An 11685-nucleotide genomic window follows, 5' to 3' on the forward strand; every position below is an offset into this window, starting at 1 on the left:
TGCATGCTCACCCTTGCCTCGTCTATCTGTCCATCCACCCTCCCATCCCACACACTCAGCAGCAGGAACTGGGGGTGTTCCTGTGCGGGTGAGGGGTGGCGTTGATTAGGGGGTACTACTGGCAGGATGGGGAGGAGCTGTCAAGGTAAGTGCAGTGGTGACCCCTGCTGGGGCAGAGCCCCCGGCTCCCAGGGTGCGGCAAGCCGGCCCTAGGGGCTCCCCGTGGGTGCTGTGTATCAGGGAACAGCCCAGGTGGGAGCTGACCCATCCCTGCCTCACCCCACAGCCCTGGGGCACAGGCAGCTGAGCTGTGCCGGGTATGGCAGGAGCTGTGTGTGCGGGAGCGCCAGGCGCGGGACCGGAACCACCAGCTGCTGCGGGACTTTGGGCACCTGGAGACCCAGCTGGGGCTGCTCTGGGCCAGGACAGACGCCGTCAGGAGGAGGAAGGTGAGACGGGCTCAGCACCCAGACATCTTGCTGAGCGGGCTGACTGCAGAGAGCCCCATGCGGGGAGAGTCAGACTCGGACAGGGGACAGCGCCCCAGGAGAAATAGACAGAGTCAGGACTCCCAGCTTCAAGCCCATGTTCTCAGAGGGGAGTGGGGTCTAGTGGTTAGTGTGTGTTTGGGGGGGATGAACTCCTGGGTTCTATCCTCCCGGAAAGAGGATGATTTAGCACCACCAGTGCAGAGAGTAGGTGGAAGTCAGTAACTCCGTGGGGCAGGAGAGGATGCTGAGATGCAGGGGAAGGAATTCAGCCCCGGGGGATCCAGATGGGGCCTGTGGTGGGACCAAGGGCAAAGGGTCACATCCCTGTCTTGCTCATCTCAGGTGGACTATGACGCATTTCTGCAGCGGCTGCTTCTTCACCCGAGGATGGAGGCAGGGAGCCCTGGCCAGGTCCCTCAGCACCAGGTAGGCACAGCCGAGTCACACTAACCCTCCTGGGCAAGAGGGAGTTGGCACCAGGGTGTTGGGGCATTGGGGCCAGCACTGACTGTGAGGGGGAAAGTGCCCCTGCCCTTCCCTGCAGCCCCTGCCTCCTCCCCACAGTTCTTGGGTTCTTCCCCTTGCCCCCTAAAGCACTGGCCTGGCCTAACCCTGCTTAGCGTGAGCTCTGCCTTGAAGCATGGTGGGCTCTGGAATCACCAGGTACTCAGTTGATTTCTCTTCCCCCTCTCCCCAGGACTGGGTCTCCGCCTGGATTTTGGACCCGGCTCTGCGCTCATGCTCTGGGAGACACCTCCCTGACGCCCCACAGTGGATGGATCATCTGCAGTATCGGACCTCATGGCCTCATCCCGTCTCCCCCACACAGTTCCCAGAGCCTGCTGCCTTCCTTGCATCCACAGGGGCAGGTGGGGCTGGGCCCCTGGAGGGTAAGGAGATAGCCCTGGCCCTGTTCTGTGCCGCTCAGTCTGGAAGCCCGCCCGGACTCCTGGGTCCTCCTGTCCCTGCTCTATACTGCTTGTCCTGGGAGCCCGGACTCCTGGGTCCTATCCCTGCTGATGCCTCTTTCTTCTCTGCCCCTAGCAGCCAGGCCCACAGTGGGCCCCCATGGCACACCCTGGCTCCACAGAGGGCCCATCACCAAGGACCATGGCTACTACAGGATGCTGGCTGCTGTGCCCCATCAGGAGTCATCCCCGCTTCTCCACCCACATCGGCTCGGCTTTCCCAGCACAGCTGAATCAAAGGGTGCGCATGGGGAGCCTGTGTGGGTGAGGGATGGGGCTCTCCTGGGTGGCAGTGCTCCAGGTGCCCCCCTGGCACCTGCACCAGAAGGAGAGCTGTTCCTGGTGGGGAGGCCCAGGGGCCTGTCCTGAGAAGTGGGGAGTCCAGAGGGGAGCAGAGGGGGGATGGGCACATGGAGGGTGCAGCATATCCCTAAGTATGGGCCACCAGGTGCTATCACCCAGCCATGTCCATGCAGCACTAGAGGGGAGTGGGGGTGTGGGAAGAAGGGGGCTCTAGGGGCTGAGGATGGGGAGTGGGGTAGCTGCGGGGCCAATGTGTCTCTGGAGCATGGGGGGCTCTGTGGTGCAGGGGTGGGGTCCAATCTACAGGGGTTCAATCCCCCAGCCTTCATCCAGTCTCCGGGGAGGAGCCCTACCTCTTTGCCAAGCCCTAGGTGTGGCATTTCACAAGGCCCAGCTCCGCAGCTCTCTAGAGCTCAAAGGCCCCTTCTCCAGACGCTCTGCAGCGAGTCCACCTGAATGGAGACTCCAGTGGGGGCTTCCCCCCTCCAGGCAGCGTGGCCCCAGGGAGGATCTGCAGTGCAGCCTGGGGCATGGGTTAGTCGCCAGCATGCCAGCATCAGCTCAGTCTGGGAAAGGCAGGGGGCCAAAGCAGCCAGATTTGCTGGGATCCTGTGCAGGGGCGGAAGCTCAGCCCTCTGACCTGCCCCCAGGCCCCTGGCCTTTCAGAGGTGGCTCAGCCTTCTATCTCCCGCTGCCCGCAAATCCTTCTGCCAGGGGCCAGCCTTCTCCTGGCTTGTGGAAGAGAAGGGGAGCCCTCTTCGGCCTGGTAGGTCTTCCACAGCAGCCTCACCCCAGCTCCTGCTGCCCCTCCAGTTTGACATTGGGAAGCCTTGAGCCTCGCTGGCAAACCCCTCTCCCCCTAGCCTGGGCAGCAGCCTCTTGTCCCAAGCCTCGCTGGTCAGCCACTTAGACACAGCTGGGGGGAGCTACTCTGCCCTTAACAGCGGTGGCAGAGCATGGTTTATACACCCCACTCAGAGCACCTCCTTGGTGCCCCATTTCAATGTGTCTTGACTGTGGGCACCTTAACCAGGGGCCAGCCCCTTTTGGGATTAGATACTTGTTGGGTCCACAGTGATCCAGGCTGCTCCATCGGAGCAGGGGAGAGTTACCTCGGCACCATGTCCCACAGCCCCTGGGCGCTCCTCTCATCCATCTCTATGGGGGCTGAGGCACCAGCTGTCCCAAGGGCAAGCCCGCTGGACCTGAGGGATGAGCCTAGCCACGGGCACATCACCCCCTAAATGGGTTAGCCCAGAGGCCTTCTCCTGCTGACCTTCAGGTCTATCCATGTCCCCAAAGGCTGGGGGAACTGATCTTCCCTCTGGTGGTGCAGGCCCCATCCAGTTACACCCCATAGACCTGCCCTGCGAGCAGCATGCCTGCCCACTCATGCCCCGTTCAGCTACAGCCTTGCACCTCAGGACTTTAGGATCCCTCGACAGGTGCCAAACCCCCCAGTTCGGGTTTGCCCTAATCCCCCCTTATGGGGGACCCCCTTGTGCAGCCCCAACTTGGGCCAGTCCCTACCTTTGTTTTTTCTCTGAGCCAGACCGACTCTCTGTGATCTCATCTGCTGATCGGCCCATGCTACGCAGCTCCCGATCTAATAGGGTGACCAGATTTCCTGATTTTATAGGGACAATCCAGATTTTTGGGTCTTTTTCTTATATAGGCTCCTATTACCCCCCACCGCCGTCCCGATTTTTCACATTTGGTGTCTGGACACACAACGATCTAACCACAGCCTGAGCTCATGTGAGCAGATTCCACAGAACTGGTCTGGCCCCCCCAGGTCTGACACAGCGCAGTGACACCTGCCCTATTACCCCCTTTGTGGCAATATCTCCCATCAGCGTGGCAACCCCAAATACACCCCCCTGGGTCTGCTGCACACCCCAAACCCTTCTCCTGCGAAAAGCCTCAGAGCTCAGTTCACACATAAGCAATAAGGCCTTTTGGAACCATCCCTGGACCCCAGTAAGGGCCCCCACCATTTGACTACACAACCCAAGGCTCTGGGACCTGGTGAGAGAGTGAGACAGCAGTCTGCCCGCAGGGGGACCCGCTTCTGATGGCAAGGCAGGAGGGAGGTGGAAGCATTTACAGGGTCTGAGCTCAGTGTGCACAGTGACAAACAGGGGCCTGGAGTCCGAAGGAGTCGGCGAGTTGTGGCACTCGCCCTGGGAAAGGCTAAGCTTGGGGCTTGGCAGAGAAATAGGGGTCCTCCCAGGAGACTGGGTAAAGGCCAGGGCAATGAAGTCTTGCAGATCAGTGACAGGGTGACTTAGGGGGCTCTGTGGGGGTGGCAAGGCGGGGGGGGGGGCGCTGGAGGGGGTCTGCGGGTGCAGGGAGGAGGCTCTGTGCTGCAAGTGAGCTGCTTGGGGCCTCTGCCTCCCTCCAGGGCCTGGCACAGTTGCTGGCTCTGCTGCAATCCTGTGGCACGGATCTGGGAAGGGATCGGGCACTTCGCTGGGCAGCCTTGGCCATGCCCAGCCTGGCAGCTGTAGCCTGTCCCAGCTCCGCTCCCCTCCCTTCCAGGGACTCGTCCCCAGCCCACGCAGACCAGGGCACGTGCAGGAGCTGGGACACACCCTGAGGATGCTGCCAGCTCTGAGGTGAGGCACCGACACCGGGCAGCTAACAGGGCCTCCAGGAGGCTGCTGTGGAGAGGAGCCTGGGAGCAGGACAGCACGGAGACAGCCTGTGAGGAGCCCTGGAACAGGTACCTCCCTGGAATCCCCCCAAAGGTCCCCAGCCACTGAAGAGAACCCCAGGGGATGGTGCATCACCACCCATCCCAATATGCAGCCACCTTTGGGGTGAGGTGTGGGGGCTGTTTATACAGGGACGCCTCACCCTGCACTGAGATGCAGCTGGCTCTGGGGTGGGGCACTGGGGCTGTTTATACTGGGATCCCTTGCCTGGCCCTGAAATTGCAGAGATCTCTGAGGTCGGGCACTGGGGCTGTTTGTACAGGGATCCCTCACTCTATGCTAAGATGCAGGTGCCTCTGGGGTGGGCCACAGCACTTGGGCCTAGTGGTCTCATCCTGTCTCTCTTTCTCATCCCTAGGGTCCCAAGACTGTGGTGCAAGGAGAAGACAGGAGGAGACACCACAGTCCTGGATCAGGGTGGGAGCTGGTGCCAGGAGCCATGTGGGGAGCAGGCAAGGGATGACAGACCAGAAGAGTCTCAGGGGAAGCCAAGGCGGAGGCTGAATGTCAGATTGAGACAGACTGTGGGGAACAGGGATCACAGAGAAGGGGCACAGCTGAAGGGCGAGAGAGGGCAGGTTCCCATCCAGGGGGTAGGGCAGCTGGAGGGAAAGGAGGGACACTCAGCCATGGGGCAGACACAGAAGGAGGAGGAGGAAGAGGAAGGTCTGGCAGGAGGATTGGGGGGCCAAGAGAGGGAGGAGGATGAGGAGGGGAATGAGGGCCTGGTGGGGAGGCAGGGGGACCAGGAAGCAGGGGAGAAGGATGAGGAGGGCAATAGGGAGGAAGGCTCTGGAGGGGCAGGGGAGGAGGGGGAGGCAGAGGGGAGAGGGAGCAAGGAAGGCTCCTCTTTGGATCATGTCCAGGCATCAGCAAATGGGGGAGAGGACAAAGAAGACCTGGTGGAGCGGAGGGGCCAGGAAGAGTGTGGTCTGGCAGGGGGTCAGAGGAGCAAGGAGGAGGACAGTGAGGAGGAGGAAGGCCTGGTGTGGGGGCAGAAGGGCCAAGAGGGTGGTGAGGATGAGGAGGTGGAGGGTGAGGAAGGCCTAGCAGGCGGGCAGGGGAGCGAGGAGGAGGAGGGCAGCAAGGAGGAGGAAGACCTGCCGAAGGAGTTGGGGGGTCAGGAGGAGGCCGAGGAGGAGGAGAGTGAGGAGGAGGAGGAAGGTCTGGTTAGGTGGGGGGGCCAGGAGCAGGGTGAGGAGGAAGAGGAGGGCAGCAAGGAGGAGGAAGGCCCGCTGAAAGGGCTGGGGGGCCAGGATGGGGCCAAGGAGGAGGAGAGTGAGGAGGGCAGCGAGGAGGAGGAGGAGAGCCTGGTGGGGTGGGGGGCCCAGAAGCAGGGTGAGGAGGAGGAAGGCCCGCCGAAAGGGCTGGGGGGCCAGGATGGGGCCAAGGAGGAGGGCCTGGTGGGGTGGGGGGGCCAGAAGCAGGGCAAGGAAGAGGAGAGCAGCAAGGAGGAGGAAGGCCTAGAGGGGCAGCAAGGGGGTCAGGAGGGAGGAGAGGAGGAGAAGGGCAGCGAGGGCCTGGTGGTGGGGGGCACAGAAGGCCGTGAGCAGGAGGAGGAGGAGGAAGATGCAGACAGCGACTTGGTGCTAGGTGCTCTGGGAGCTGGTGCCCAGGGGGGCCCAGGCAGTGTTGAGCAGGGCAGGTGAGTCCTCTTCTTACCCTCCCCCTGGGCCACGAGTCCTGGTGAATCCTCCCCTTTAACCTATCTCCCCATCTCATTTTAGGGGCCGTGGCAGAGAGACCCCCGCCTGGAACAGCCACACCCCAGAGTCCCCACAGGGTGAGTGTGGAGGCTGGTATCCCCGCACTCGACATCCCTCAGTTAGACCCATGACCCATCCAGCCCTGAATTCCAGCCCAACCACCATCAGTCAGACCGAATGGCTTATGCAACCTGGTATCCCCTCAGTCCAACCCCTGGGCCCAGCCAGCCTGGTATTCCCCCTTGGTCCGACCCCTGGACTAGGGTTGCCCACTTTCCGATTGCAGAAAACCAAACACCCTTTCCCCGCCCCTGCCCCACCCCTTCTCTGAGGCCCTGCCCCTGCTCACTCCATTCCCCCCTCCCTCCGTCGCTTGCTCTCCCCCACCCTTGCTCACTTGCTCATTTTCACTGGGCTGGGCAGGGGGTTGGGGTGCAGGAGGGGGCTCAGGGCTGGGGCAGGGGGGTTGGGTGCAGGAGGAAGTTTGGGTACTAGAGGGGACTCAGGGCTGGGGCAGAGGATTGGTGTGCAGAGGATGCAGGGTGCAGGCTCCAGGAAGCACTTACCTCAGGTGGCTCCTGGAAGCAGCTGGCATTTTGCTCCAGCTCCTAGGCAGAGACGCGGCCAGGAGACTCTGAGTGCTGCCTCTGTCCGTAGGCACGCCCACACACACACACAGCTCCGATTGGCCACGGTTCCTGGCCAATGGGAGCTGCAGAGCTGGCGCTCGGGGCAGGGGCAGCACGCAGAGCCCCTGTGGCCGCGCCTCCGCCTAGGAGCTGGAGGGAAATGTGGGCTGCTTCCAGGAGCCACGCAGAACCAGGGCAGGCAGGGAGCCTGCCTTAGTTCCCTGCTGCACCACCGACTGGACTTTTAACGGCCCAGTCAGCAGTGCTGATCAGAGCTGCCAGGATCCCTTTTCAACCGGGAGTTGCGGTTGAAAATTGGATGCCTGGCAAACCTACCCTGGGCCCAGCTTGCCTGGTATTTCCCCCTGATCAGATCTAAGGTCCCTCAGCCTTATATTTCCCCCCCGACCTGTCCTTTGTCCCAATGCTCCCCCCTGCCCAGCCCCTGCCACCCCGCCCGAGCATTTCAGCTTCTGCATCTCCTACTACAGATCCAGGACAGGATTCAACCTGGGAGGAGGAGGAAGAGGAGGATGCAGAGAGTGAAGGGGATGAGGCCATAGAAGCTGCTTTGGCTCCCCAAGGAAATGCAACAGAACCAAGGTGGGAATTGACCATGAATCCTGTGTTCCCCATGTCCGAGTGTGGCACTAGGGGGGCGCTGTGCTGCAGGGAGCAGGAGAGGTGCTTCATAGGGGTGCTCTCCCCTTGCAGTCAGTGCTGAACCCTAGGGGGCTCTGTGCTGCAAGGAGTGGGGTGGGAATTCAGTAGGGAGCACTCTCCCCTTGCAGTCAGTATGACAGGCCATACCCAGGTATAAAGAGGCTGGAGCAGAGGCAGAGAATTTCCTTCCCTTTCCCAGCCCAGGCTAATGAAAACACCCTGATCCCAGAGTGCCCTCTACTTGCCCAAGGCTGAATGACAGCGATACAGATTTCTCTGCCAGGGGAGATGCCTTGTGGCTGCAAACTGGGTGTGCAGTCTGGCCCATGCTCCCCCATGTGTCAGAGGCCCTGTATGGCCTACAGTCCATGGGGAGGCCCCTCAGTGTGGCTTTGCAGCAGGCATCCACCACAGGGGAGGGGCTGGACAGAAAGGTCTCTGCAGGGTGAGCAAAACCAGGCCAACCCTGCCCCCAGCTCAGCTAAACATGATTCCTAGTACAGTACAAGAAGAGGGGTTAGAGCAGGGGGGCTGGGAGCCAGGGCTCCTGGGTTCTATCCCCAGCTCTAGTATGGGAGTGGGGTCCGGTGGGTTAAAGCAGGTGGACTCCAGGGTTCTGCCCTTGGCACTGAGTGGATAAATAATGGGGGACTGTGGAACAAGTTGCCCCCCAAGGAACTAAGCATTGTCAGCCTGCTCTGATATAAACGCAGATCACATGGCATTTACACCACACTCCATCAGACCAATCCAGGTAACTGCCCAGGGAGGGGAGGAGAGGGAATGCATCACATGGGTGGGAGCAGCCCTGATACCGCGGTGACGGGGGTGGGATTAGCACCTGAGTGGCAGTGGCATAGTGAGGTGGAGCAAAAAGGGGCAGCAGACATCAAAAAAGGTGCCACCCACTTGTACTCACCAGGCGGCGCTCAGGGTCCTGGGCAGCACTGAAAGCCCCCGCGGCGAAATGCCACCAAGGAGCCGGTGCGCGTGACGGCCCCTGCCGCCAAGGACCCGGAGCGCCGCCGGGTGAGTACAAATTAAACAAGGTGCCTATCAATTAGAAAGGTGCCACTTGTGCGCAGAGGGGGAGCGGCTGCTCCCCCCGCTCCCTTCCCAGCTACGCAACCGCTGAGTGGGGCAGAATCTGGGCGGGAGCTGGGTGCTGAGCCCCCGCAGTGCTCTGCCCTTTGCAGGGCGAAGAGGAGAATGTCAGAGAGCCATGAGTGGAGGAAAGGCCGCCAGAGAAGCCCCCGCTTGGAGGAAGGGTCAAGGAAAGTCAAGGTGGTCAAGGAGGCACCGCCCACCAGCACCACCCAGTGGCCAAGGTGCGAGGGGTGAAAGACAGGGCAGGTTCTGTAGGCAAAGTCTGGTCCAGCTCTTCCCCCCTCGCAGGAGGATGAGCTGGAGTCTTTCCAGGGAATCCAGTTCCATGGTTGGTGATGGGACATGGGGCCTTTCCCTTTTAGAGGGCACCTGCTCTGATCTGGTCCCAGGGTGGGTGCAACATACTGGGGAGCAATCCAGACCAGTGAGGGGTTGCCATGCAACCTTGGGTCTCTTACAATACTTTGCTGCAGCAGCTCCCATCTGGGCTGCTCACAAACCGCCTTCCAGCATGTCGATCACACCCTGACTATCTGTGGGTAACTGCAGCCTGCCAGCCATGCTTGGGTTGCACTCTGGCTTTTACCAGCTTCAGTTCCTCTGCCGGGTGATAACAACACACTCCCAGTCCCAGATTTCCCTCCCAAAATGTATGTCCTGTACTGCCCAGCCCTCTCCTGGACAGTCCAAATATATTCAATCCGTTATTGCTTTAAGGGAGTAATATACACACTACTTGCCATCCTGTATGGAGTTACCCAGACACTTCAACTTAAACACACTGGATTAGATAAAACAATAAATCACGTTTATTAACTGCAAAGAGATTTTAAGTGAGTGTGAGCAACGAGGCATAAGAGTCAGAAATGGTTACAAGAAAAATAAAGAGAAAACGCTTTCTAGTGCCGAACTTAACCAACTGTATAAAGCAAAGTTTCTCACCAACGTCTCCCCCAGTGTCCAACAGCTGTTTCCTTTGTCTTCTCAGGGGCGGAGAATGAGATAGGCAGGGAGGGTAGTCTTGGGGGGGTTGCCCCTCCTTTTTATAGTTTCAGTCCTGCTTTGAAAAACATTTCAAGCTGAGAACCAAGAGACAGGGAGTCTGGTGGAGGAAGGACACCTCAGGCTGTTCCTTAAGATGCAGATCTCTTTGCCCCTCTCTCCCTTTCTTGTAACCCATCAGCTTTGCTAACGCCTGGCTGATGCATCGGCTTACACTTTGGACCTGGCTACACTAGAGAGTTTACAACAGCGCAGCTGCACCGATGGCTGTAAGCTCTCCAATGTAGCTGCTCTAAGCCGACGGGAGAGCGCTCTCCTGAGCGGCGGTAGCTATGTATGCATGAGAAGCTGAGCAACCCCCTGAGTGACATACGTTATGCCGACACAAGCTGTAGTGTACCCATAGCCTCTGTCTTTGAGAAATTGTTTTAGCCACTCCCCAGACTTATCTCGGAAACACACTTCAGTCATGATTTCAGCTTATGTTCATAACTGTACACATCATGTTACTACATGCATTTTACTCTGATATTACTTACTGATCAGCAAGCTATGAATTTTCAAATGATACCTCACAAGGCAATCCATGTACAAATATTAGTGCAATAGTGTGCAGGGTCTGAATACAGGGGTGCACTCCATCACAGTGGGGGAGACTGGTTGGCTCAGGGGCAGGGATTGGGATCTGGGGCCTTTCCCGTCTAGGGGGCAGTGGCTTCTGTCTGGATCCTCCTATGTATGAGATAAGTTTGCCAGGTCTCCACCCAGTCCCTGGATGGCAGACTCCCCACAGGGGCACTAATTAACCCCATGTGAATTTGCTGTCTGCTTGGGAAGGGGTGACGATGTGACGCAGCAGGGAGGGGGGAGTGTTGACCTGGGAATATGCCCTGGGGATGGGAGACCTGAGAGCCTGTAACCTGAGCCAGGAGGGGGAGGAGGAGGTAAAACCTCTGCCCAGGAATGTGAAGACAGGCTGCAGGAGAGAGCCTGCTGGGTGGGTTTAGTTTCAGTTTGGGGCTGGGTGGAGGAACATAGGGAACCCCAGGGCTGGGGTCTAAGCTCCCTACTCCCCCAGAAGGACTTGACTGAGGGGTCCTGGAGGTCCCCACAAGCTCTGTTTTGGACTGTGTTCCTGTTGTCCAATAAACCTTCTGTTTTACTGGCTGGCTGAGAGTCTCAGTGAATCCCTGGAAGAGGAGTGCAGGGCCTGGACTCCCCCACAGTCAGTGACAGAAGGGGAAGCAATTGATTAATGAACTGGGTGAAAGGGGGGACCATGCAATCAGGGCATTTGTCTAATTTAAAGGGCCAGGGCATGAGGACCTGTCATGGGGAGGACTTTGCTGTGGAGGGGGTGGGGAGCAGGCAGCCTCCAAAGGATGGGGAAGGTTGGCCTCATTCCCGTGGTACTTGGTATAGCACAGGCCCCTCCCTGGGCCACTGGGCAATGGGTACTGGATGGTCCCCTTGGGGCAGGTAGAGGTGCCCCCAGCTGGGAGTTCCCTGACCCGTCTGTGTTTGTGCTTCCTCCCCCAGGACACCGCCACGGGGGCCTGCAGCTCGCAGTGTCACAGGTGAGGAGGTGTCCACGGACAGATACAGGCTAATACAGAGCTGGGATTAGAACCCAGGAGTCCTGGCTCCCAGTCGCCGCCCCCCCGCCCCCCCCCCCCCCGGCCGCGCTTAAGGCCACTAGATCTGACTGCCCTCCAGAGCTGGGAATAGAACCCAGCCACACCTGCTTACCCCACTTTACCTGCACAGGGTTCTGGGGTGACTCGGAGGAGCTGGGAGCAGGCCTGGAAACGTACCTGAGGAAGGACCGGAGCCTGGACGACCAAGACGACTTCTATGACTGAGGGAGGGATCCAGCACCTGCGGGTCCCAGTGAGACGGGGGCGATCTGGGATTGGAGATTCACTGTGCTTGGCCTTGGGGGCCACAGAGAGACCCAGAAACAGTGCTGTGAAGCCAGCCAGCAGGGTGGGAGCGACACATGGACTGAGGGATCCCTCCCCCCCGAGCATGGAGTGTGTGACCCCATCCTGAGGCTGCTCCCTACCCCACAGAGTGCAGGACTCTGATTGTCCAGAGCC

General features: G+C 59.7%; 1 protein-coding gene across 1 annotated transcript; it reads left to right on the top strand.

Annotated features, from left to right (window-relative positions):
- Positions 1 to 260: 260 nt before the first annotated feature.
- On the top strand, positions 261 to 11448 carry LOC140915164 (uncharacterized). The gene is made up of 12 exons (XM_073354741.1): positions 261 to 449; positions 834 to 917; positions 1189 to 1381; positions 1536 to 1700; positions 4304 to 4487; positions 4838 to 5757; positions 5845 to 6124; positions 6207 to 6262; positions 7306 to 7417; positions 8674 to 8805; positions 11126 to 11163; positions 11354 to 11448. The coding sequence occupies exons 2-12, from the start codon at positions 879 to 881 to the stop codon at positions 11446 to 11448; spliced, it is 2214 nt and encodes a 737-aa protein (XP_073210842.1). The 5' UTR covers positions 261 to 449; positions 834 to 878.
- Positions 11449 to 11685: the final 237 nt, after the last annotated feature.

Source organism: Lepidochelys kempii, chromosome 7 (assembly GCF_965140265.1).
Source record: "Lepidochelys kempii isolate rLepKem1 chromosome 7, rLepKem1.hap2, whole genome shotgun sequence".
Taxonomy (NCBI): Eukaryota; Metazoa; Chordata; order Testudines; family Cheloniidae; genus Lepidochelys; species Lepidochelys kempii.

Excerpts from the sequence above, each read along its gene's own strand:
- LOC140915164 (XM_073354741.1), top strand. The coding sequence starts at position 879 with ATGGAGGCAGGGAGCCCTGGCCAGGTCCCTCAGCACCAG. Across the intron at positions 1,701-4,303 it reads CAGCACAGCTGAATCAAAGG|GGACTCGTCCCCAGCCCACG; the intron begins GTGCGCATGGGG and ends CCTCCCTTCCAG. Across the intron at positions 5,758-5,844 it reads TGGGGCCAAGGAGGAGGAGA|GGCTGGGGGGCCAGGATGGG; the intron begins GTGAGGAGGGCA and ends GCCCGCCGAAAG.